Genomic DNA, 27109 nt, shown 5'->3' with positions numbered 1-27109 from the left:
TTAAAATAAGCATTACAGAGAGTTGTGTTTATTTTTATCCTTCCGGGAGTTCGGCTCTTGAACCCACCACCGCGGAGCTTTCCGCGGGCCGCATGCTCCCGCCTGCCCCCGGCCCTCCTCCACAGAGGAGGGGCCACTATCTCCAGCCAACCTCGGGAGAAAATGTCTGGAATTCCGTTTCCGCTTTAGGGAGTGGACGGTGATTTCCCCCCACCTCTCTGAGTTGAGTTCCTAACTAACTTGAATTTCCACGTCAACTCGGACAGCTTTGTTGACTGTCCAGGATTAAATACCATTAAAACGATGGCTTCGTCGCCTCAGAAGTCTCCGTCCTCTCCGAAATCTCCGACGCCCAAATCTCCGTCCTCCCGAAAGAAAGATGACTCTTTTCTGGGAAAACTTGGTGGAACTTTGGCAAGAAGAAAAAAAGCTAAAGAAGGTAAACAGCTAGCAAGAATAACACGATGTGAATACTTAGGCTTACTTTACTGCACTGTTTTCAGAAGTGAATGTAGTTGTAGGAATAATGTTTACATCATAACCAGTCAAGTTTGTGTAGGAATAATCACCACACACTCAACACTTAAACTTCATAGAGTTAGCTAACACGTTTAGCACCTTTTTACTCTGAATTCAGCTGAGCCGGAGCGGCAGTAAACAGTGTGTGCTGTGTTGTGAGTTTTCATGGCCACAGGCTTCGTCTCTCTGTATCCATGTAAGGTATTGAATCCGCCGCTACTGTAATAAGTGAGGAATGAGGCAGGAGTTCACACACAGGCCCGGCACCCTGTGAGCAGCAGGAGGAGGCGGCTGGTCCTCCCTGCTTCCATAAACACTGTTTTTGATGCAGAGATTGGAGTTCAGGAAGTGGTTGTATAAAAGTAAAGGCTAGATTAGTTCTGTTTTGTTTTTTGCTTAATGTGTGATAGTCTATATATATCGTATAGATCCATCACTGGTGACTTATATATATTAGGTGTCAGTGTTTTTACACATGCAGTTTCTAGCAGCTCAACAATTTAGACAGGCACTCAGACACTTTATTGTCCCCAAGGAGAAATATGCTTTAGACCATGTACATGTTGACAAACCCAGAGTAGAAGACACAAAAACATCTGTAGTTGAACATCAGCCACTCTGACCTCTGATCTTTGGTGCTAATTGTATTTTCTACTATAGATTTTGAATAAAATAGAATAAAAATACATGTAAAACAATTAAAATCATACAAATAAGGACATGTTATCTTAAACATATACATTAAATAACTTACAAAACCAATTCTAACTGGTTTACTATTACTTCCCTTTCCCCAGCAAGCTGGGCCATATCAACAATGTACAAGTGAGGAGAGATATAGCAGCTAACATCTGTTGTGACACATCATCAGTAAACTTAGAAATCAAAATCATCAAAATATCCAGATATTGACCATAATGGGCGATAAAAATCGCCCATCAGCCAAAAAAGGTGACATTTTCTATGTCCCCAGTATATGCAAAAAAAATAAAAATAAAATTCATTACATTGGTGAGCAAATAAAAGAGTATGTCTGCAGTGTCAGAAACTGTTAGCACAGGTGCTGTTCGCTCGTGACAAAGCTGCTTCCTTCAGCGCTTTAAGATTAATTTCGTAGTTAATTTCACCATAGGAAAGTTTTAATGCAGTTGAAGACAAGATCAAACATTTAATATCGTCGCATCCCTGCTTTTTAACCACCACATTTTTGCAAGGCTCCATTCAGTCAGGTCTGAAACATAGTCAATGGCCATCAATCTACTATGAACTGTGTATATGTACTGTGACCCTGGATTATTAAAGTGAAGAAAGACTCATCTTCTGGCACTAGGAAATGAATAAATAACCTTCTTTAGGTAAATTAAAGTCTGCATATACATGATGAATTTAGTTTAAAATGTCCAAAGGTATTTCTCATAAAGGTTATGAAGCCTGGGATGATTTCAGAAATAATAACTTCTTATTCTGGCTAAATGGCGGGTTAGGTACATACACTTATTTGTTTTTGTTTCCTATGTTTATTCCCTTATGCTATGCTGTCTGTTTCTATGTTGCTGCTGGATACCTGAATTTCCCCCTCAGGGATCAATAAAGTATCTAGGTATCAGCTAGTAGACCAGCCTCTGCACCAACCCAGTGACATGCTTTCTAATGATAGGTAGGGCAGATCGATGGGATTTTGCTTGTTCTAACTAATGTTACACATCCACAAATGCATTTATGTATTTGCTACTTTAAAACAGTAGTGGTTAGTGGTCATTGCTTATGGATCTCATGGATCAACTTCAAATAATACAGTTATGACATATCTTTGTGCAGTATAAAGTGGAATGTCTATGATCATTGGTATTACAAAAATGCAACTAAACTGGAATCAGTATGTGCAGTGTTTTATGTCTAAAGGTGTTGGCAATGAAAAAATAATTAGAGACCCACATGCTAGGGACAATAAGCACTTTGCATGTCAGCATCTGCAGCGCCTGTAGGAAGTGTGCAGATCAGCCAAAAACCTACTGAATAATTGTTCCATGAACCATCCATTGTACATGATGGAAAATGTGTGATTTTTATTTGCAGATTTTGTTGTGCTCTTTTTTTCTCTAAATGCTCTGCTGTCTGTGCAGTACTTAGCAGCCAGGACAGAGCTGGTAAAATCTTTGTAATATGCTCATTCATGGTTGATTCACAGCACAGTCAGAGGCCATGTACAGAGTGTAGGCAGCCCTCTGAAGCCATTCACTGTCACGCTCATGGACACTTCAGTTTGCCACAACTTCCTTCATATTGGTTCATAAGTCTTGCAACAGACCATTGGACTGGATTATGAATATGCCATAAATGCGAACACTGCAAAAGCTCTTTTTAAATGCCTCAGTTTATTGCCATGCCGGGTTGCTTTGAGATGACATTCATTTTCAAAGGCCAGGTTTTATCATGGAATGAGAAAGGTCTCTTTCAATTGGATGATTACTTTGTGTCAGTCAGGACACTGTTGCACAGCTGAGCCCCATTTTTTGTTGCCTTTGACCATAGGACATGCATGCAATCACATTATACTCATGCTGGCTCATGTTCTTTACACAGAGAGAGAGAGAGAGAAAGAGAGAGAGAGAGAACAGTGTGGAGGACATCTGCAGTGTGTTCTATGATTTGATGGAAAACGTGGGCTGGTCGCTCTTGTGCTGATCAGAGAATAAATTTAAGTACATGTGACGTTTATGGCAGTCGCTGCATGTGCCGAGAGAAAAGGGCCACGGGCTCCGGCGGGAGTGATGACCGGATGAAAGGGGTTGTGGAGGGGACGTAAAGGATGAGGGGGAGAAGGAGATGGAGATGAGATGAAACGAGAGAAGGTCAGGAGGGTTTAGAACATTAGTAAGGCGTGTGCACTGCATGCAGACAGACACTAACTGTCTGATCATTGTGCCAATACAGCACATAGTATACTGAGAGAGGTGATGTATAATTCTATATTGGAAAACAGGGAATTTAACATTTATCTTTAGCTTAGTTGTTATAATAGAGAGCTCAGCCTATGGAGGATGAGCTGCAAGGCAGAGTACTGCTCCTGCTAGCCAGGAGAGGATGCTTGAGACTGGGGGACGGAGACAGACAGACATGGGCTGTGGAGCGCTCTGCCCTCCAGGTAGGACACGATATCAGCATGCAATCTTTGCTCATATGTAGCATTGCAGGGGTGGCGTGTGTTTTTTTATTGTTACAATTATTTAACCAAGTGGATGGATACATATCCTCATTTTATGACAGTGGACCGAAGGGGGAGGAGTGATGTTCAGTGATGACACTCAGAATGCCTTTTATCCTTTTCAAGCTGCTTCTATCTAGCACAGACAGTACAGTATCTATTATATAGTATATTTCTTTAAAGGGGGTGAGCAAATGATTTTTACCACGACATACCAGTGTGAAAAAAACACAGCTGGTGACTGAGTTAATAGCTGCTCATCTCACATTCAGATTGCTTATGAATCTACCCACCATACTTCCTCTGACACCCAGCCTCGGTGCCTTCTCTGTACTTTCTCTACCATAAATAGAACAAGTGATGGTTACAGTAATGTCAGATTGTGCTAATTGGTATGGTGCTATTCTTTTCTAACTGTACGACCACATATGGTACACATATGGACAATAACCATTTATAACCATATAGTTCATTTTGACTCATAAGATTTCAGAATTCCAGAACATTGTACAAAAAACGGAGTTTGTACATTTTGCGCAGTTTAATTATATTTCAACTAAAACCATATTTGATGCCTTATTATTGCCTTATTCTGACACTGACAATAAAAACAACAATTGTTAGTTTATCCTATTTTTGTCTAAGATTGCTGTAAGGTTTGAGAATTGTAATTCACAATGTGATATTTTGGTGTCAGATCTTCCATCACTGACTTGGGCTTGTTGTGCAAACCAGCCTTGTGTATACCTGAAACAAGTCTTCCTCACCAGGGCAGCTAATCACCTTGTGTAACCACAGGGTGCACTGGTTTTGATTTGCCTGCTTTCCTTACTGGACTTTTAGTACTGTTTTTTTTTCTGTTGTCCACGGTTATTTGTTTTGGTTGTAAAATGTGCTGCTGTCACATGTTTAACCAAACCGCTATAGTCTAGTAGGGATACACCAATCCTACATTTTTAGTCCAGATCACAGTAGAGATACCGTACCTAAGATTTGTGTATTGACCAATACTGATGTGATACCATTCATTTTATAGATGTTAATGCTGTTCATGCTGCTGACAAATAAGCACACTGTGCTACCCAGTCTACCCATCAGAAAAGAACTTTACACTGCCTAAAATGTAAACCCTTCTTTGACTGCATCTGATCGGATAAATGTGGTGTGCTGTCTGCTCTTGGATTTCACATATTTGAAAAAAATAGTTCATTGTGTTTCTGGCATGAAGTTTCTGATTCTGTATAGATGGATAACATCAGTTTGTTTTTTGGCAGGATTTTGGAGAGACAGTGAGACGCACAAGATGTGTGTGTGAGACGCTGAAAGCTGTGTTTGCATGTTTGCAAAAAAGTTACAAAGAGCCAGCTTGACATCTCTTACCCTCTTGTTTACTGGTGTTTTCACTGATTTCTGCAGAAATATAAAGGGAGAATAATAGTACAGTTTGCGTTATTGCTTGCTGTTGTTATTGATATTTTCCATGATACTTTCCTTCTGTGAAAATAGTTGAAAAAAGTCATACACAGAAACGCCATGGATTACAGCTTTGTTTACCGGTAATTTGATGTGTCACAGCTTAGAAACTGAGGATGTTTGTGTTTTCGTCTACTTGAGCAGAATTGTACTTGGAGCTTGCGGGTGGTAATTTACAGAATGAGAAATTGCGAGGTATGTGTCACTCTGTAGGAATATTTTCCTACACCTCTCTGTGTGATCTGATGTGCGCTCATGCAGGCATACTGCTGGTGTTGATTAAGAGGATGTAGTTCCAGTGAAGGCAAAGAAATGCACAGGATGTTCACTCCATGCTCTCAGCACACACGTGTATACACAGATCAGCAGTGATCCCGCCTCCTCAGGTATCTGACATGCTGAGAAGAATGGCATGCTGGGACTGAAAGAAGCACGCTGAGAAGCAGGAAGCTGCACCTCTCTGTGTTTGTCTGATGCCAAGTGGCACTCAACGGAGCGCTGCTAATGGTTGTTTTTGAAATCAAGGGAACATTTAGAAAGCTGTCCATACACCTCAAGGGACTGTTATTCTAGAATTTGTATCAGATGATCTGTGTAGCTGATGGCAAACTGATTAGCATCTGGCTACAAAGAAGATGTTGCACGCATGTTGTTCATCATTTGAAGATAGGTGCTGTCTAGACTGTTGTCCTTGGAAATGATGTGTACTGTCCTTTTAAGATTACACACACTAGAACATTATTTGAAAAAAAAAAATAAACAATAAAGTTAAATAAAAATACATGTTTAACATCTGATTGGATAAACTTATTACACAATGACATTTTAGAGAGAAAATTCCACTACTCTGACATCATAAAGGTCTAAAAAATGTCTGCAGAAACATTTTCAGTTATTATTCAACACCATAACCTTATGTTAAAAATGTAAATTGGGAAAGAATAGGTTCTTTTCTTGAGATTTTGTTTTTGTCAGTTACAGAAAAATATGTGTTTGTCCAACATTTAATACAAGCCGGCAGGGACTATTCAGTATTGTATGTTTGTATGTCTGTACATACAGGTTGTGCAAGATCCTGAAAAAACTTTTCTTAGAAAATCTCAGAAAAGTCTTTCATGAAAAAAGGCTTTTTATTTTAGTCAATTTACGTCAAGGAAATATCAACAATGGAGTCAACACAGCCATGGGAGAGGTTTAAAGAATATGATTTTCATATTGGCCTCAAATTCAAAGATATTAAGTTATTGGTTGGTTTAAAAAGAATACTTACTCTGACCTGGTACGCCTAGTAGACTTCATTAGCAACCAACTGAAGCACTATGAACAACTTCATGGGTGCCGATGTATCTGTGTTCAGTGCAATGCATAGAACATAGGTTAGACAACGAAAGTACTTCTCAAAAAGACAGAAAAAAAATCTTAAACTTAGGTTTTCCAACATAAGACCTCACAAACGTTTCTCAAGATCTCTTCGTTTTTTTTCTTTGTGTCCCACCCTGTTAATCGGATAACTGTTACCTGTTTGTCGCAGTGTCTGAGCTTCAGGAGGAGGGGATAAATGCCATCAACCTTCCTCTCAGCCCTTCACACTATGAGCTGGATCCTGAGGACACCATGTTAGGTAAACATCAATGTAACACTCGATAATTACCCACAGCTTATGGGTGTGTTACTCGGCTTTAATTATGCTGTAAAAATGTAATGTGGAAATAAATAATATGTCTGAAAGCCTGCTATATGTTTCATTGTTGGTTCTATCTTTTGTGCGGACGGTGATACTAACGTCCATCAGAAGAGAATGAGGTGCGCACAATGGTGGACCCCAACTCCAAAAATGACCGTAAACTGCAGGAGCTGATGAAGGTTTGTATTTTTTTCTCCTCCATTTTAACCCGATTGGAAAGGGTGTAAGAACCTAACACTCCCTACTTCAAAACTCCAAGCAGCACACACACTGTGATTGGTTGGCAATCAAATGAGTCAAACAGGCTTAAAGACATATGGACAGATTTTGTCTGCCAAAAGTTCCTGATTTGGGCAATGATTTATGTCCATGCAGGACTCTTTACCTCAGCCTAATCAACAGCTGCTTGAGCTTCAACATCTGTGAGTCACCTACCGAAAACTCAGACTCCGTTTTCTGGTATAAAACTGCAGCTGCCAGTTCCATCTGTTTATAAACTGTCAGTATTTCTCAAAAATCAGGAGGCATGTCTTTTAACATGGCATACACTTCTTAGAAACAAAACAAAATAAAAAAAAAACACGCATAAAGGCTGATAAAATGTCTCTGTCTGACTGTGTAGGTGTTGATCGACTGGATAAATGACGTTCTGGTGGGTGAGAGGATCATTGTGAAGGATCTGGCTGAAGATCTGTATGATGGACAAGTCCTGCAGAAGCTGTTTGGTAAGATGTTTAATCTACAGACATGGTGGATTGTATATTGTGCAGAATAAAATTCCTATTGTCAGAAATCATTACAAAAATTAAATTCGATGTTGATTTCTTTTTTCAGATGAATTATTGTGTCTTAGCCTATTGTTAGTAAGTCATACTATTGATGAAACATTTGTTTTTTTATGTTTCCACTTACAACTACCTCAGTGGTGTCTGAGCTGAGGTATTTGATGCTTATTTGAACAGTAGCAGCTGTTAATCAGTTCCAATCCAGTTTCATGGCTTATTTGTGCTTTTGAATCATCTTACAAGACACATCTCAACTATTACTATATATAGTGTGGTGATGCTATAATAAACAGGAAGTTTATGGAAAGAGGGGAATGACATGCAGCTCAGCAACTAGGATCTCACGCATATCCTGTGTGCACACAGTCTGCAACAGTGCTGTGAGTCCTGTAGGCATCTGTCACACTGGGAGTTAGGAGATGGTTATCACTGGCATCTAGAAGGTATCGACAGACCTATGCCTTCATTTATAAATGCTCGCTATCCTGGCTGCTAAGATATTAAACATCCTTCACTGAGCTCAGAGATAATAAACACAGCAGCAGGTTGCAGGAGAGATTGAAGCTTTGTCATACACACTCTGGACTGGACTGAGCAGCACAGTGTGGCCTTAAAGATATATATATTGACAAGTAATTTCTTTCTGTTTTAGAAAAGCTGGAAGGTGAGAAACTGAACGTGGCAGAGGTGACCCAGTCAGAGATCGCCCAGAAGCAAAAGCTGCAGACAGTTTTAGAACGCATCAACGACTCGCTCAAACTCTCCACCAGGAACATTCGCTGGAACGTCGACTGTAAGAAGCCTTTCCAATATTTTACTCTTAATCTGCTTTTGGTCAACCTGCACGATGCCCTTGACTTCACTTCTAAGTTTCCATTTACTTACTGAATGAACTGGTGCTCCTTTAACACATTATAAGTATACATAGACACTGGTAAGCGCACATCTATCAGACTATAGTATCATAAAGTAGGTCTAAATCATTTCCAATAATAAATGGAAGAATGGAATGCTTTATCTGAAAACAGATACTGTTCATTAGCATTGGCATGTATATTTGTGCCTCATAATTAACAGGAAAGAGTGGTACAGACATACCTGAGAACTCTGACAGGAATGAAGAATCAGTCTTTACTGTGACCTTCATTGTTTCCTTCCTGCACTGAGAGGCTGTTTAAAGGATTTATGTCACTATATATATATATATATATATATATATATTTCTTATCCAGCAGCAAATGTAGCTCTGCTCGTCAATAGAGTTCTCTGTGTTTCCTTTGATGGCACTCTTTTTTCTGATGCAGGGTGTAACTATAGTTGCTGTCTGGCTCCTAGCACACCACCTTCTGCTTCTGTCATTAACACAGCATGGTGCAAGTTAGAGGCACTGATAATATAACGGGAACGCTGCAAAAACAATTATCCGTTAACTTCATAAAAAAGGTTAAAAGAAGAAATAAAATCAGTATTTTTGAAACGGTTACTTGGTACAATCAGACACAGCAGGTTTTCAGGGTGTGGATTTCACACACAGTTGTTTTTGGTGGCATTCATTTGCATAATGCATAAAGCAGTCCCTTTGCTTTCAGGGATGTCAATCAGCACCCACTGCTGGGTAAATCAGATGGTGTCTGGTTAATACCATTTGGTGCATAAGCAGTTCTTTTAATATATTTATGTTATATAGAGAAATTTAAAGGAGCATTGCAGAAAGATTTAGGACATTCTTCTGATGGCATGATGGATAAGAATCTAAACACCCAAAGTGGCTAAAACACCTTTACAGTAGAGTGTATATGATCTATTAAGAGACAGGATGGGAGGAGAAGTACAAAGAGCAAATTTAGCATATGAGTGAGGTATAAAAATAGATGTCATGACAGAGACACAGAGAAAAGCTTTAGGATAAGGAACACAATTGGTTTAGTGAGAGTACTGCTCTACTGAAAGGCCATATCAAATGAATTTCTTTCAGACTCAATAATCTGACATTCTTAAATGAACCTGCGGTAGAAGCTGCGCCCTTGAAAAGCTATCGGAGCAACATGTCTTCAAAAATGCTAAAGAGTGCTGCGAATAACTTGGAATGTAATGGATTTTGCTGCCCTTACATTTGAGGAGCTTTCTTTTAATCAATCCACTTTTGTCTGTGTCTACTTTCATCTCCCACTCAGAAGCTGTAGGAGAAAAACAGTGTTTCCTATGTAATCTATTTGGGTCCTGATACTCAGCGAGGATCTAAGGCTTTATGGCGGCTTTTAGCTTTCTCTCCGTGAGTCGCCATTACTTTAGGTGCAATCAAAGGCTTTCATTAGACACTTAATTGATCCTGATTGTTTGGTGGATGTAAAGGTAAATCCTATTTGTTCGGATGACTTAACAACATGTCCCTCAGTGCAGTACTGAGGGCAGACAGTATTTAAGGATAGAAGTTTGTATTTTTGTCACTAAGTTTAAAGAAAGTTTTGGCATTTTGTGTTTGTATTTACCATTGTAAGTATGACCTTGCTACATAAAAATTTCATTTTAAATTCCTGGAATAGGGGAAAGTAAAAAAAACATGTGGCTTGGCATCCAAAAGCGTGAGGTATTCACCCAGAGTTCGTTAAAGAACACAAAAGATAAAGATTAAAAAAAACTTTAGAAATCGAAGCAAACATACAGCATGAATTGCAGACGATGGCTTCTTATTAACAAACTTTAAGTATAGTATGCTGTTTTACCACACAGCATGTTCAGAAATCATCAGATTTGTTGATGCTTAAAACCCACAAGTATCTACTAAACACACTGCCTGTCTCACTCACCACAGATTTTCTTCTTCATGGATGTTGCATTCTAAATAAGAGAAGGAGAGGCGGTTAAAATAAAATTAAAAATATAAAATTTGCCACTAAATGTAAAACTCAATCTATGTACTGGCACATTTCAAAAGTTAGCAAATAAATGTCTGAAAGTCGATGCTGTATTGTTTTAAATGCTAATCAACAGTCGAAATATGTGATTTATAATTTGTATAATTGTGCTGATGTTTAATGTTTTCATACTGCTAATTCTCTTTATAGCGGTTCATGCTAAAAGTATAGTTGCCATCCTTCACCTGCTGGTGGCACTGTCACAACACTTCAGAGCACCAATCAGATTGCCAGAACACGTTTCTATCCAAGTGGTGGTTGTCCAGGTATTTTTTATTTCTAATTTTTAAAGCAGTTTAAAGTACACTAGACTATAAACCTTTGTGATTTTGTGCCTTTTTCTCAGTCACATTCAACAGAATGATGAATCACACGTGCATACACTCTCCTCTGTGTCTTTCAGAAAAGGGAGGGGATCCTTCAGTCCAGACAAATTCAAGAGGAAATCACTGGCAACACAGAGTAAGCTTGCCCCACTGTGACTCATTCTTACATCTCACGACATGTGCACATGTGTGTGGAGCATATAGACACACAAAGTCCCCCTGAAGCACTCTATAAACCATCCCAGACTGGCCAAGTTGGTAATTACGATTCTGCCATGTTGAGTTGATCCATGCTGGGTTCTCCTGTTCTTAATTGAATTTCCTTTTTTTGGTAAATTGGCCATACTGAGATCCTAAAAGGTGCTTGTTACATCAGAATACTTATACTTATTCAAAAGAAAAGGTAAGCTTTTTTGTTCCTCCTTTTGGTTCCTTGACAGTTTGACGTATTGGTCTATTTTTTTTTAAATATTTCATTTTGATATTTAACCATCACTTTAGTCTTGATGACCTGAACATTCAGTACTCTGCTTCACATGGGCTTTTAAAAGAAATATGGAGAATAGACAACCATTTTATCTATGTGATGGCACCCTTTGCATGCACACATACACACACATGCTTTCTCACACACTTTTTGTCTCCCTGTGAGGCTCTCCTGCAGCCTGACAGCAGCAGCGAGGGAGATAACAGCAGGCCAACAGACACAAGCACACACATTTTGTCATGGTAGATGGATAGACTGCTAATAACAGACACACACACACACACACACACACACATAGGTTTACCCACATGGTCACCGTGGAAATGCGGTTATTACCACACCACCAGGATGGTTGCCCAGGCCTGCCTGCCTTTGCCATCACAGATTACACCATGAACATGTGTGAATGTGCTCGTGTGTGCGCCTGCCATTTCTTGCTGGCCTGCCCACGGCGATATCTCTTCCTGTGGGACACTTGTGCTGCAGCGTCCCCTCCCCTCAAAAACCACCTGACCCTTTCCAACAACAACATCCTCCAAAGTGCTAACATTGTAATAACAGGCAAAAGGCCCTCCATTCCCATAGAAAGGCTGCATGCACACAAAGACACGTCTTCATTCATTGTATTAATACCCAGCTGCACAGTTGTCCTGCTGAGATTATTGCATTGTGCTATAGTATGTGACAGTGACCATCCCATGTTATTTGAATACCCAAGGTGTAAGTGTGCCTATTGTTAATGAAATTATGAGGTGTTTTTGTGTTGTCATTTTTGTGAAATAATCCTCTACATTCCTCTGCGATTGAACTGGAAGCATTTTTCTCTCATTTTGCTTGTTGTGAATGTTAAGGTGTGAAATTGTCAATAGCATTTGTGTATCTGACATATTCTGTCTTTCTTTTGTCTTTCTAAGGGCATTCTCTGGCAGACATGGTAGGTTTCCTGGAAGGACAGGAATTCTTTACTTTTGCTTTTGTACCTTATTTCCCTCAATCGAAAAATGTTTTTGTTTTCCACAGAGCGCGATGCTTTTGACACCCTGTTTGACCACGCTCCAGATAAGCTCAACGTTGTCAAAAAGGTATGGAGATGGCAGATTTGTCCACAGTCCAAGTCTAACACCACTATGTTTAGGAGATTTTTTAGGCCTGTCCTTCTCATCTGTCACTCATTAGTCCCACTTTTCCTCCGAGTCAAACATTGGTTGACGAGTGAATAAGGCTGGGAGCCAACTGTGTCCACCCATAGTTTGTGTTCACCTGCAACTTAATTTCTCTTTGTTTTCTCAGACATTGATCACTTTTGTGAACAAACACCTGAACAAGCTCAACCTGGAAGTGTCTGAATTGGACACGCAAGTAGGTCACACACCTTGATACACATACACAACATTTGTCCTGTTTGGAAATATGGGCCTTCTTGACACACATTATGGGGCCATGCTGCTCTTTCAGTTTGCAGACGGTGTCTATCTGGTGCTGCTGATGGGACTGCTGGAGGGGTACTTTGTCCCTCTCTACAACTTCTTCCTCACACCAGAGAATTTTGACCAAAAGGTAACATGAGATTACTTCTCTGCCTACATCAGTGAGACAGTATGAACAAACACTCTGATTTAAAAGGTGGTATGTTGGCATAAAACAGTGTTGTACATTCAGTACACGAATATAGGCACAAATTTAAAGGATCAATTATTAATAATTTCGATTGATTCATTGTGATTAACTTTTGACAAAAGTAGATGGCACCACAGATCCACATTATTTCAAATCCACCTTACTGTCTTTTTTGTTACTTTTAGTTGTGTTTGTCTTTATGCTATGTACTTTTAATTTTAAGGCAGCAGTAGTCTTTGTTGTCTGCAGTTACCATGGTTATGGCTCTTGTTTCCATCTGTTGTGAGGTTAGGGGAAAAGATTTACTGAGAGACTGCCTCCATTCTGTATATTCAATTAGCATTTCTAAAGTCTTTTTTTGCTCACCTACCAGTGAACACTGCTTTATTGCTTTTTTCTGTTTCCAAACTGAGTTATGCTGGGCTCACCTGTAAGAGCACAGCCTGATTTTGAAACACATTCAGATCCCCTGCTGTTGGATTATGTTGGATCAGCAGACATGTAGACTTGTTGTCCTGCTCTGCACCACCTGGCTTGTAGAGATCCATGGGAAACATGGTTGTGACCCATGTTTGGTCCTGACCTACAGTTTGAGGAGCACTTTTAAATCAATACTCCATTTCTGAGGAGGCTTGTTCACTTGAAGCCAAGACGGTCCTCTCAATAGCTTGATAAATGCCATCCGTTCTCCCCGGAGCCCATTCAATGCAGAGCCATCTCTCCTCTCCATTGGCCTCTGTAGTACTACGGTATTCTGAACAGGCAATCTGCGGAGACACCACAGTAGCCTTTTGTTTGGGTTTTGGCCAGCAGCCCTTGCCAAGCTGTGGAGCAAAATGGGCCTCAACGTACAAATGTACACAACTGCTCACACACACTCACATACACTCCTGGCTGGGAAGGACAGGCACCGACCCCACAGCATCTGTAATCTCCTATTGCACAGGGAAACTCTGGAATGGCTTCGGGGCTCAGCTCCTTTACTCTCTGTGTGTATATATGAGTGTGTTTGAGGGCCCAGAGGCCGATCTGTGATAGATGAGGGGTGGGCTGCGGCAAGAGGCATCAAGAAAGCACTTCTGCTTCTGCTCAGTAGATCTCTACTTCAGGTTCTTCCTCTCCTTTTTGTATAAGATGGGCTGAGGTCATGGTTTTCACACAGTAGGCCCTTGTTGGGCAAAGCTTTTAGTACTTCACAGCAGAGCGAGCACACACACATACACAAACAGATGCAATGAGCATAGAATAAAATACATCTTTCAACAATTCCTTACTCCTCTATGTGATTGGTTTTCCTTCTCTGTTACCCTTTTCCAGACTGGCTGAGGAGTCAGTATCTGCTTAGATAGTTGCAGTAAAACTGAAACTCCCTGCACACACATTCACCTGTCATGATATGAAAAAAATTGTGTGACTTGTATTCATTGATAAACGAAGAAGCAGTGTTTGTGCAGCTGCTGAATGCTCACAGTCTGTCTGAACCGCCATGGTAAGAATTTGTAAAGCCTGAGCGCACGTTGTCTTAACAGCGAGGTGGAGCTGTGTGTGGAGCTGTGTGTGGAGCTGTACGATTGGATTGATATTTAACAGCCTCCTCACTCTGTCTGCAGGTTCACAATGTGTCCTTCTCCTTTGAATTGATGCAGGACGGAGGTCTGGAGAGACCAAAGCCCAGACCTGAGGGTAAGATACATATTTAATTTATTTATGAAAAACTGCACACAGGACACGGACAAATGCTATGTAACACTGCTAGCACTTACAAATTCCAGGCTTATGTTTAGTTTAATTAGTTTATTTAACAGGGGCCATGTACAGAACAAGTCCTATACCAGAGTTAGCTATACAGCTAATTTACATCTGTGGTCCCTGGGCAGGAGGCTAAGACACAAACATTAATTAAACAATATGGACCAATCATACACTACTATGTACAAAGTTATTAATTGAATGGAGCAGATTTGTTATACCAAATCTCTCAAAGAGCAGTTGCTAAGGTAACATATCTGCCTCAGTCATGCTAATCTATGGTTTGCATGCTGCCAAGCTACTCAAAAACCATCTTCGTTTGGTAGATCACACATGTCCAAGTCTAAGCTATGTTAGCTCAGCTCTTGTTCCACAGGCCTCATTCACACAGCCTGATCGTTGTAATGCACCTGACTGTTCTGTGTGAAGGCAATTGTAGAGAGAGCGTTTCATAGTTAAAATATAAAGGCAGTCCTGATTGCGCGGCGTCTTTTGTCTTTTCAAAGCATGATATGTGGAGGGTGTTGTAACAACTTCATTTTCAGGTTGTAAATGAGCAAAAAGGGCGTCTTCAGAGCAGCTTTATGCCGCAATCTCTGTGTGAAAGTGCACACAGATTTTCATGGTATTACACCTGTTTCTGTTGGACAGGAAATTGGCTGCACGCATGTTTGCACTGTTTCTATAATTAGTCACACTGCCAGATAAAAGACACCAAAGTTTTGAACTGTAGCTTTAATAGAACAATTTAAAAACATTAAATAAGCTAAAAAAGAAAATCTCATCAGGGTCAGAATCATTGACTAAGCTAAAGTGGTCCAAAAATATCTGAAATAGATTTACTGTAATTATAACTCTATCTCATGCAGTATGTATAAACTTTTCTGTTCTCTCTTTTTTTTCAGATATTGTGAATTGCGACCTTAAATCAACACTGCGTGTACTCTATAACCTCTTCTCCAGGTACAGGAATGTAGACTGAGCTCCACGTGTGGTAGGCGGGAACACTTTATTACATGGACCACGTGCTAAAGCCTAACATTGTTTTTTCCTTCTATTTTTAATAGAAACATATTTTTAACTGAGTGCATGCATCACATTTTGCCTGTTGGATAATAAATCACACACAGATCTGTATTTTATTTTTTATTTCTACAAAGAATTTTTATTGTAAATCGGGCATAAAGTCCTAGAGAGGAGTTTGAAAGAGCATGTCACCATAAATGGAACAACCATTTCTTATTCAAAGAAAATGCTTTACTGTATTTATTGTACATTTTGATACACTTGATTTTTCATCTAGGCCATGATCTCTCTCTGTTGTCCATTTCATTCTTAAGTGCCTTTATTTTAACATGGTCAGCTCCCAGGACTTCACACTGGGGTGTCTTAATTCTTTAGATTTCCTTTGCATGTGTGGAGGAACACTTAAACATTTGACCAAAGCTCTGCTGTATTAACACTGTTGTAAAGCAGCCACATGCTTTGTTGTATTTTATATGATAAAATATAACTTTAAGTTGACCTCTGTTATATTTTTTAAGATTTCACATCTTTCTGTAGACCAATTACATCGTCCTGAATATATTAAATGTATGTTGTGATCTGCTTTGATGGTGATCTCACCTCTGTGCTTCTTCTCTTCTTTATATTTTTATGCATTATATTCAATAAATAATCTTTGAATGCACCTGCATTTTTTTTATTCTTCGGTCCCTCAGTGGAAGCAAAGAGGAATGTGTTTGCAACAAAACAAAATTGGGGTCAGATTGGTTCCAATTTTGTCCACACAGAAAGACAAGTGAACCTCCACGACAATTTTCTTTTCACTAAATTGAGATAGACTGTTGGAAAAGCAGTGTGAAAGCTTTCTGAATTGGAGCTGACCTCAGTAGAGACTGAAATAGATAGGACAGTTAGTGAATGGATAAAAAGGTTCTTTTTTTTACCTCACACATTCCACAATAGCTTTTGAAAAATAAGTGTGTGTGTATATGTGTGACAATAATACTGTGGTATTATTCCAATTAATTTTGTGTCCAGTGTGTGTTTTGTTAATATTTAGTGAACTGTGTGTCTGTGTGTGTGTGATCATGTTTTTTAGACAACACTGTCCAGGCTATAATTTAATCGCTAGTTGAGAGTTTAAAAGAAGGGCTCAAGTGGCTCCAAAGTAGATCCTGGTATGCTGTTCCATGTGGAGCTGATATTTCACTTTCAAGAAGCTTTTAAAACCTCCACATTTTGGTGTTTGAAGAGAGACAAAAGGCTATAAGCACAAATGTAATTGTGTGTCAGCTGTACGTCTGGAGCGCGGTGTAACATTTGGTACCAGTAACAGTATCTGGTGATGATTGCCCTCTCAGATGCTCTCATGTGAGTCCCAACAGATCCTGTGGGATCTAAAAGCATGTTACAATCGTTTCCCCTCTGCTCACTCACCCAGGGAACAATTCAGCTGCTCTCATTATTACCTACTTACAATATTGCTATTGCATTATTCTTACGTTGTCACTTGTGTGTGTGTGTCATCCAGGGGGGACACATACATTCTTCTGATGGAAGACACCACAGTAATGGAGTAATGGAGTGCTACTTCTCAGATGAGCATGTTTGTATGATAGTTAGAGCTTCCCACAGGGTCTTAAAACAGATCCTCAGAAACCCATGGGAGGCATCAGGGACACATCATCCACACAGTCAGGATACACACAGTGACAACAACTACACTGTGTAGTGGAAAAAGAAAAAAACCTTATCATGTCACATGGCTGTTTTATTTAGATGCCTGGAGAGTGATGAGCTGATTGATACCACTACCTTAGCACAAGGCCTAAACATGGATAAAGAGCTAACTTAGCTCTGGTCAAAAGTTTAAAAAAAATATCTGCCAACATCAAAGAAATAAACTATAAATGTTGTCCTTCCAGATATATGGCCTAATATTTCTGAAGGAAATTATGTAGGTGAACTGAGCTCTTTTGGACCTTGAATCAGAGAAATTAGATTTTTACAGACATATTCTCCAGCAAGGCTAACATTCTTCCACAATGCTCAGATACTGGAGTTGACCTCTGACCTCTTTATGAAGTGCAGAGAAAAAAAAAGATAATTTACCTAGTGAGGATCAATAAAGTATCACATTATTATATTATGTGGCATTAGATGAAAGGCAGGGCTATATGTTCCTGTAATGTTTTGCTGGCAGTCCACTTAGGTAAAGTTACAAATCAGAGCTGGATTGCTACATCACTGGCAAGTGTATCGATGTCGTGTGTTCATGTGCTGACTCGCTTTCCTCTCTGCTGTTTCTTAGAAGCTTGTGCCCTCTGAGCAAATGTCTCTGCGGCAGCTTGACAGTATCACGTTGCTGTTCTTAGACGAGGCAGAAACAGAGAGATGAGGAGGAGGAGACCCTGACAATATGTCCAATTATGTGTTCAATGTGTGTATGTCCTCTCCTTACTACCGCTGTGAAGTACTCTCACACAGAGAGCTCTTGGATATTATGATAAAGGCCAGCAGATAAAAAGAATGTTACTCAACATAGAACATTTTATACAAACAATGATGCATTTCAAGTAGGCCACACTAAATGAACTATAATCTCAAAAGGGCCATGAAACACTGGGTAAGTACTCATGATGTGACATTTTAAAAAAAACCTGGTTACATGTGCATGGTTTTGCATTATTCTGAACATGTCATTTACTCTTCTGGCTGCTTGGACTCTTGCCTGCTGGTTTTGGTTAACCATGTGTTCACCACTGTGATGAAACAATCAGTCTGCAACCATGCTAGCTGCTCTGTGAGGCTGCATGTACAGATATGCTCCAATGTTTGTGAAGTTTCTGCGTAAATAAATTTACACAAGTCCTGAAAGTAGAAAAAGAAAACCTGATCAAATTAAATTCTACACTTTTTCATTTATTTATTTATTTAGGCAATTGATCCGATAATGTGTTAGTGGTCCTCAAGGATCAAGAGTTTACTCCATCTGGTCAAAGCTGTTGTTGCTTATCACAGAAAAAGGTTACACAACAGTTTGGTCTCCACAAATCCACAGACAGAAAGATTGTTAATGTGGACAAACCAGAAGGCTGCTGGGAAAATATTTTGTGGACAGATAAGAACAGAATAGAATCATTTAATCTAAGACTTATGTTCATGTTGTGAAACATGGTGGTGGTAGTATCATGGTTTGGGCCTGTTTTGCTGCACCTGAACAGTGAATTCTAACACTCACTCCCACTCTACCCACTTTACCCAGACCCACCCACTGAGGTCTGTAACCACATCACCTATTCAAGAAAACTCTACAAGTCCAGACTCCTTGCTTCAATCTTCTCTACGTATGATGACCTGGATGACTGAGAATCTTCATCAACATACACACAGACAGTATCTTTATAAACATAGACAGTATCAGGGTGAACTGCAAGTTTTAATACTTTGGCATGGCCTTCACTTCTCAGCCAAGTGTGTCGGCTTACACCAGTGCAGTGGACTGAGACACAGTGCCTGTACTCATTATGTACATTTCTCTATCCAGAAATGATAACGCAGTGTGATCTTTTACATGCCGTGTGTGAGTGTGTATGTACATGCACTGCTGTTAGAACATCTCTCTTTCCATTGTATTCCCTTCGTTGCCGTCTGTTATTCTTCACCAGTTATCATAGGACTGATTAGATCAGCACTCCCTACTCTAAAGACAGCAGAACATTAAAGACCCTTGGGACTAGTTCATTCATTGTCTGTCCCTCTCTGAGAGATCTGATCAATGTCGATCATGGAAATCTAGCCCCTGAACTTCAGTCCCGTATCTGCTATCTCATGTCTATCCATGCGTCAAATAAAAATTTAAAAGGAAGCTGCTCTGACATTGCTTTGTATGAAGAGGAGCATTTAAAAAACACAATGGGAGAGGAGGCTTAGCCTATAGAGTAGCAGTGTGCCAGGCAGGACGCCACAAGGCACAGTCACCTTGTTCTGTGAAAGAAGCAAAGATTAAACGTGAACCCACAATACACCAGGACAGTAGCATACTGTAGCTTGTATTACCATGGAGGTGTACATGAAGGTGTTTTGACCACAGCTATAGAGATATTTTGTATGAGTGGGTTCTTGTTTTGTTTGTGTGCACAGAAAGTAGCACTTTATGTCATCATACAGTAAATATAGTTTTGATTTATTTGTTTACCTTTGGAGGTCAAAAGGACACATGAGAGAAAAAATGCAGTTCCTCAAATGGCCACTTGAGGCTGGCTTTAAAAGGAAGGCAATCCCTTTCTACCTCCATGGTAAAAAAAAGAAGCTTCAGAAGCCTTATAAGTATGATATTGTGTGCTATATTGTTAATATAAGGATTGACGTTGTGTGTCACTTTTTTCCATTCTTCCAAAGTGAAAAAGTAAATAAGCTATTTTTGCTCTGGTTAAAAAAAAATATCGGCACACCTCTATATCCTTCAATCGACTCAGCATCATATTTCAGAAGAAAAATATACAATACAACAAAGCTCTTGGACCTACAGTATGTTTGGGAGACAGATTTTGTAGCTAATATCTTAGAAAAAACATCATTTGATAAAACCTTTAACATTCCTACGTACAATTGCTGAAGAGAGGTATGCAGGTAATGCTTTGAGTGTCCTTCTTACAGCATGAAAACTGTCAATGTGATGAGAAACACTGAATACAACAGGAACCATATATCACTTAAAGTGTACTTTAGTTTGTTTTGTTTGGCTAATAAACCATCTGCTAATGTGGAGGACACCGATAAACGATGATCTCATATTCTAAACCCAGCCACTAGTAGGCGATCCAAATATTTTGGCTTTACTTTTGTGGAGCTTTCATGACACACATGACCATTTTAAATGTCCAAAAGGTATGTTTGGCATTAAACAAATACCTGTTTATATATAGCTGCAGTATTAGCATAATTAAGAGTCAAATATTCAATGTATTTGTAGCTTTATTATCCAACTTAAGCTGCAAAATGATACAGTTCCTTGTTATCTGCAGGTACCGCAGTGCATTGTTGTCAAGGTCAGTGGCAGCAGTAAAACTAAATCAGAACAGTTAGGCTGAACAATGCTAAAGTGGTCCAATCACAGCAAGCAATCTCTTAAAACTCTTTATTCAGCTAATGATTGATGAAATATTGATAGGAAATTAGACAAAAACCATGATTGTAGCTCATATGCATGAGCGCTGAGCAGCAGGCTCCGTGTGCATCTGATGTATACCTGCTAACTGAAGAGGGCTCAAGGAGGCAATCAACAGGACCAGCCTGTTGTTTCAAAGGTCTTCATTATATCATTACTGCCAGGCCTGATTAGACTGATTCACCTTGTTGAGCTAAAATGAGGTAAAATATGTTTACATCACAACAATGTGAGAATTTCTGATTTTCATTGTTAGGCAAATGTTTAATATGGGCCTAATATTGCAGGAGCAAAGTACGGCCTATACAGACGAATTGCTGTGAAATATGAATCATTCACTGAAGCTTTACAGACAGTTTCAAGGCTGTCACTGCTGAAATAACGCCTTAAAAAGCAATAAAAAGAATAGATGTATAGAAGTAAATAAGTAAGAAAAAAAATTCTTGAAATTGTTTTGCTGCTGTAAATACATTAAAACAAGCAGCATTCCATATAGAAAAAAATAAACATCATATAAAGCCTTGGAGTCCTAGTAAAGTGGATGAACTGACCCTGCACTTTGTATAAGAAGGTATACTTAAACAGAACATACACACCAGTATGCACACACACTTACCTGAAGGTTAAATCAAAACCTACAGTCGCACAGCTCAAGGCTGCAGCACAGCGCAAAGACACTTGCTTACTACAAAGGCTCTGAATGCTGCAGGTTTTTCATGTTTGAGACAAATCCTGTGCAGGAGAATACATTCCAATGTGTTCCAATGTCAGAGCGGCACATGGAAGCAGAATGGCCCAAGTTTTAGTTTTTTCTATACGTTTTCCAAAAATCATTCATGCTCTATGTGAACACCACCTGTTAACGAGCTTTATTTACATCAGCAGGGCAACACAGCCATGGGCTCAACTGTCCATACAAACAGGACAGACGAGAAAAAAAGATCTGCAAAATACATGCAAAGAGGATTATGATTATGTTATATCAAATAACTTATCCACATAACTGCATCCCCCTCATCTGAGCTGAGCAAAAATATGCTTCTATGGTGATACTATGGTGGGATGATGAGGGGACACAACTGTCCAATCTTAGGTTCAGACTATTTAGAATTTAAAGAACCTTTTAATAAAAAACATACTATAGTGTGTATTTTATTCAAATGTTTGCTGACCTCATCATGGCAGCACAGTTTAGCTTTATTAAAAATGTTCATAACGAAAAACCAGAAAAAACAACATACTGTAAAGGGTTAGGTATTTCCAGGCTTTGGAAATGAATACCTGCTGCCCACTTAGTTTTATATAAATAGTATAAACATAGTAATGTGTCCTCTGTGTTGTTGTGGGTGGACCGTCACCATGGCAGCCAAAAAATGTAGCAGTTGCAGACATTTTGAAAATTCAAATATGTTTAATGTCATGTACCTTTATAAGCCTATCAATGTGAGAACCTGAGATTAACCAGTAATGTTTACTTATTAATCTGAACCACAAGAGAGAAGGAAAAGAACGTGTGTTTCATTTAATGAAAGGGTGTACTGTAGTATCTATAACCAAGCCTCCTGGGCGAGACTCTGCAACAAGAGCTAGAGCCACCATCCACCCCCTCCATCTTTCTGACATGGATTTATGTGGGCCAGATGACATCAGTCCCGTATGACCAGACGTAACCTTCCACTTACCCCTACCTGTATCGGTGTTATTATTGACTAACCAGGTTGTTTATGTATTTCTGAATTGTCTTGAAAGGTCCTCTCCTGTCCCGAGTGAGTGTAGTGTTCAAGTGTATTTAAATGAATAAATAAACATAAAATTAAACAAACAAACAAACAAACTTGTTTCTATTAAATTGCATAACAAATTATAAATGAGTGATACATTATCATTTGATAGATTGTGATTGTGATAGATTTTCATTGTTTACTCATGGAAAATCAAACAATAATGTGAACAATCATCATACGATCTACAGATCTAGCAGACTGCAGCATTAGGATTTCCATAAGATAAAGCTGCACCCGGTGTCCTTTTACTTTTGGACACCAAATATATCTTCTATATTAGTTAATCCTTGATACTGATTTCTCAAGATGACACTAACCAAACAGTGAAATTTGAGGTACATATATGACATATTATCTCAGGGTGTGTATTTATTAACAAAACCTGTGACATGTTTCAGCTGTCATTTATGTGTACACATGTACATCCTACATTTAGCTGGTACAGACTTGGTCAGACCCATCAAGACAATCCACACCCTCACTGTTTAGACTGACGTCCACGGACCACAAGGGGGCTCTTGCTGACATTCTGAGTTGACACTATGCACTCAGTCTTTATCCCCTCTCTGTCATTTCAGGCACAGTGAGGCCCAAAATATTAAATTATAGACAGATTGAGATTGGTGCACAGATTAGAAGGTTCCAGTTTAAAGCTGTGTTGCCTAAAAGAACTGCTTGCTGGACACATTTGTGTAACCGCAAAAATTATTTTGAGCATGTTTAAAGAGTTTTAGGGAGTCACAGGAAGATTTATTTAGAAGTTCTTATTCTGAAGATGTGAGTGGTGATTTTGATCTTTTTATGACACACAATAAGATTATGCGTATGCACAAGTCTGAGGGCACCAATGTTGATTTAATATACGGCTAAATAATAAATGCCAAGTGGGTTTACGCATGCACATACAGCGTTAATAAAACATCAGGAAACCAGGTGAGGTCAGATTCGAGGTTAGACTGTTCACCTTGAGGTCACGGAGCTGAATGTTTTACTAGACCCTTCTCTGTTTGCATTGCTCTGAGTCTGGGAATGAGACACACACATCCCTCCACAGAGACAGAAACACACTCTGTACGGTCCACATGGATCAGCTGTGTGTGTGTGGGTATGTTTGCGTGCGTCTAGGAGAATTTTTTCCTTACGCACACAAACATAGACACGCTGCCATGTGGAATGTTAGCCTGCCGGCTGGCCTGGCTCTGCAGCGGCGGTGGTGTCGGGTTGCAGTAGGTGTTCCGGGCTGTGACCCTGGCATATCTGTGTTTGTTTTATGTCACAGCCCCTCCCTCCGGGGGAGATGACAGTCCAGCAGAGCCTGAGGGGATGAAACCTGAGATAGGCAGAGCTTAGTAGTAAACAACAACTCCTTTATGAGGCAGAGGCGGCTGCCTGCTGCATTCAAAGACTGAGTGAGAGGAAGACAAAGATTGTGTTTTTTTTTTTTTTTGGTTAGAGCAGCAGCTCCCTCCAAAAAAAGTGAGACCCCAATGGCCCTGAGGGGCCTTCAGGGCGGTCCAGAGGGGGTACACAGCCAATTAATCTTTATTTTTACTGCATGTTCATTTAAAGTTGGACCAGAATATTAATAGTAATATCAACATGAAGCTAATAAAGGTAGCTTTAATGTCAGGCCTGTGCTAGCCTGTCTGTTCTGTGGCTAGTTTCAGATGTTTTGTTGCAGTCTTTTTTGGAGTAAACGGAGTCCATAAATCTGGCAGAGACATCAAGCAGTCCCAGTGTGTCTCAACGGAGCATTTCTACCTGTGCGCTGAAGTGTCTGGGTCACTGTGTGTTACCACCAATTGTCAATGTTTGCATAAATCACTGTAGAAAGCAGTTGGTAAAGGGCATTTAAAACATTCAACAGGTGATTGGAGGAACTCCCTGTCTGTCACACACAAATGATCTTTCAGAGCTAGACCTAGATCTTCATACTAGAAAAAACATGTGCACAAAAGACACCAAATATTGTCACCATTGGCAGCCACAGAGCTGTTTTTAAAGCACAAAGCACACATATATTATACATATTATGTATTATATCTACATATATATAGTATTTTTATTATTTAAAATGAATACGTTTTTGTATTGGCTGCCTGTTGCGTGTTTGATACTGTTAAGAAAAGTTTGAAGTGGCACACAGCAGCTGTCAGGAGTATTATTTGAGCTTCACCTTATCTGATTTGTTGTTTATCTCATCCCTCCTCCTCCTCCTCCTCTAAATAGAGTTTGGGCGCTGCACTCTTTTCTTTTGTTGTTGAACGCAGCCCATACAGTCCGGCCCCTTCCCCCTCGCTCTCTTTCTTTTTTTTTCCACCCATCCTCCCATCTCTCTCACTCACTCCGTTTCATCCATCCAGGGTGACGCCAGTCCTTCTCACCCCGCCCCGTTCAACTCAGTCCACTGCGTTCATTTCATTCCTGCTCCCATTCCGCGCATATTTCGCATCCTTGGAGAGACGCTGCGCATTTTACGCACTCAGCGCGCCCGATCTTTCATCAAAGCAAAACCGAGAGGAGACTCTGGAGTTGGCGGAGGGCTTCCCGGTGCTGTAGCGACTCCGATACGGGGGAAAAGTGTGGGAATTAATCCATAAAGAGGCGCATGAATCGAGGTAAGTTCCCTAGGAGGAGTCCCCCCCTCCTCTCTCTCAGCCTGTATAGCCTGCGCGTCTGAAATCCCCCGGACGTTTCGCTTGTTTCTAAACCCATGAAGTGATCAACGAAGCTTTAATTGTAACAGTTTCGGCAACATCGTGAGCTAAATCGACACAGATGAACCCCAATACATGTTAAACAAGTCTAACAAGCTGATTAATCCTGTGCCGTGTTGAGCTTCACAGCGAGAGATGTCGCTTTCACTACAGTTTTATTCCCGTTTTACACCTACACACCAAACAAAACACAGCTCGTTCACTTCTTTCCTTCTCGTGTTCACAAATATGCGCTGCTGTATTTGTAAAGTAGAGTTTGGATCGGCAGATCGAGCCGCGTGTGAGGCGAAACAGGATGAAAATATGTTCGCCGCAGCGCTGGGAGGCAGCTTAACAAAGCTGGGAGTGAATGGGGGACTTGTTGCATCGGCGGGGTTTTCTCTTTTTCCTACACAGGCAGGCCCCAGTCACAGAAACAGGCCAGAGGCTGATAACAGTCAGTGTTTACCCAGTGGACAGAGCGCATTATATGCCCAATGAGAAGGCGATCATACGGGCTGCTGATGGATTTGTTAACGCAGTCACTCCTCCCTTCAATTATAGGGTAAAACTCATCTTTTTATTTTTTTTAATTGGAGTTTTCCCACACATCAGGTCATACTCACGCGGAGTCATCGCCTAGATCATGTGTAGTGTTATGTTAAATATGCATGTATGTTGATTTATTTCTGAAAATCAGTTTCATTTTCACACCACAAGTGTGTGTGTGTGTGTGTGTTGACTTTACAGTCACATCTCCTCTACTATCAGCAGTTGTGCTTTTTAAATATTGATTAAAGGACTGCTCTTTATAGGCAGAGATCTGTGGTAAAGGCAGGCCAAACCACAATGTAATTATTGGGAGAAAATTACAGCCTGTAGGATAAAACATAGTAGCTGCATTAATTCTGTAACAGTAAACTGTCTGCCAAATGTTGGGAGGGGTGTGCTGGATGAAAGGATTTCAACTCAAGAGAATAATAGTTCAGACTTCTTTCTGACAGAGTTGATGTGAGATCGGTGCTTTGTAGGAAAAGATTAAGGGAAGGCTGTGTATCTTGTTACTTTGTTAGCCTTAGATATATATATTATTCATTAGGCAACTTTTCACATTAGAAATAATACAAATGACTAATCTACATCTGACAGTTGTTGAAGTGCCAACACAATCTGAGGGTAAAAAAGAGAATTTCAAGTATTCAAAAATGTACATGTCACTGTCTAAAAGTGAACATATCAAGGTGTAGTTTGTGTAGTTGAACCTCTTAAAACGTGTTAGCCTTGATCTGAGAGCAAATTTCTTTCCATTCATGCTTAAAGTGTCTGAAAATTATAACTCAGGCAGCCCTGAGAGTGTAACAGAGGAAGAAGAGGCATATGTGTGTGTGTGTGTGTGTGTCATTGTCTTTGCTGTGTCTAGGCCTGCGAGTGTACAAAGCTTTGTCAGTCACTCTGGGCAAACAGCCTCCACTTTCCTCGCCTCTCCCCCACACACTCACCCGCTGCCTCTCCCTCTCCAGTCCGTTGACATCTGTTTTGAGTGCTCCGTGCACCTGTAGAGAGACCAGGGAAGTGTGTGTGTGTGTGTGTTAGTGAGGGACAGAGGGGAGGAGGAGGAGGACGAAGGGAGGTGTAGAATGCAAATCCAGGCGTTTGTTCTGGGCCTAAGCAACCCAGACCGACTGACTAACGAC

The 27109-nt window shown here is 40.0% G+C and overlaps 2 protein-coding genes across 2 annotated transcripts in view; both read left to right on the top strand.

The window, feature by feature from the left end:
- The first annotated feature begins 164 nt into the window (after window positions 1-164).
- parvaa (parvin, alpha a) lies at window positions 165-16450 on the top strand. Its single transcript, XM_028408163.1, has 13 exons — window positions 165-439; window positions 6729-6818; window positions 6990-7060; window positions 7504-7606; window positions 8319-8459; window positions 10732-10847; window positions 10985-11043; window positions 12309-12328; window positions 12415-12476; window positions 12685-12753; window positions 12850-12951; window positions 14622-14694; window positions 15666-16450. Exons 1-13 carry the CDS (start codon window positions 304-306, stop codon window positions 15740-15742), a joined length of 1119 nt encoding a protein of 372 aa, XP_028263964.1. The 5' UTR covers window positions 165-303; the 3' UTR covers window positions 15743-16450.
- Window positions 16451-25110: 8660 nt separating this feature from the next.
- LOC114437173 (transcriptional enhancer factor TEF-1-like) overlaps window positions 25111-27109 on the top strand; it is a 28948-nt gene continuing 26949 nt past the window's right edge. The window contains exon 1 of the mRNA XM_028407678.1: window positions 25111-25337. The gene's annotated coding sequence lies outside the window, so the exon portion shown is untranslated. The remainder of the gene's footprint in view (window positions 25338-27109) is intronic.

Source organism: Parambassis ranga, chromosome 6 (assembly GCF_900634625.1).
Source record: "Parambassis ranga chromosome 6, fParRan2.1, whole genome shotgun sequence".
Lineage (NCBI taxonomy): Eukaryota > Metazoa > Chordata > Actinopteri > Ambassidae > Parambassis > Parambassis ranga.
This window is presented reverse-complemented; position numbering and strand designations above follow the sequence as displayed.

Coding starts and splice junctions, on each gene's coding strand:
- parvaa (XM_028408163.1), top strand. CDS start 304: ATGGCTTCGTCGCCTCAGAAGTCTCCGTCCTCTCCGAAATCTCCGACG. Junction 7,061..7,503: donor AACTGCAGGAGCTGATGAAG/GTTTGTATTTTT, acceptor CTGACTGTGTAG/GTGTTGATCGACTGGATAAA. Junction 14,695..15,665: donor ACCAAAGCCCAGACCTGAGG/GTAAGATACATA, acceptor CTTTTTTTTCAG/ATATTGTGAATTGCGACCTT.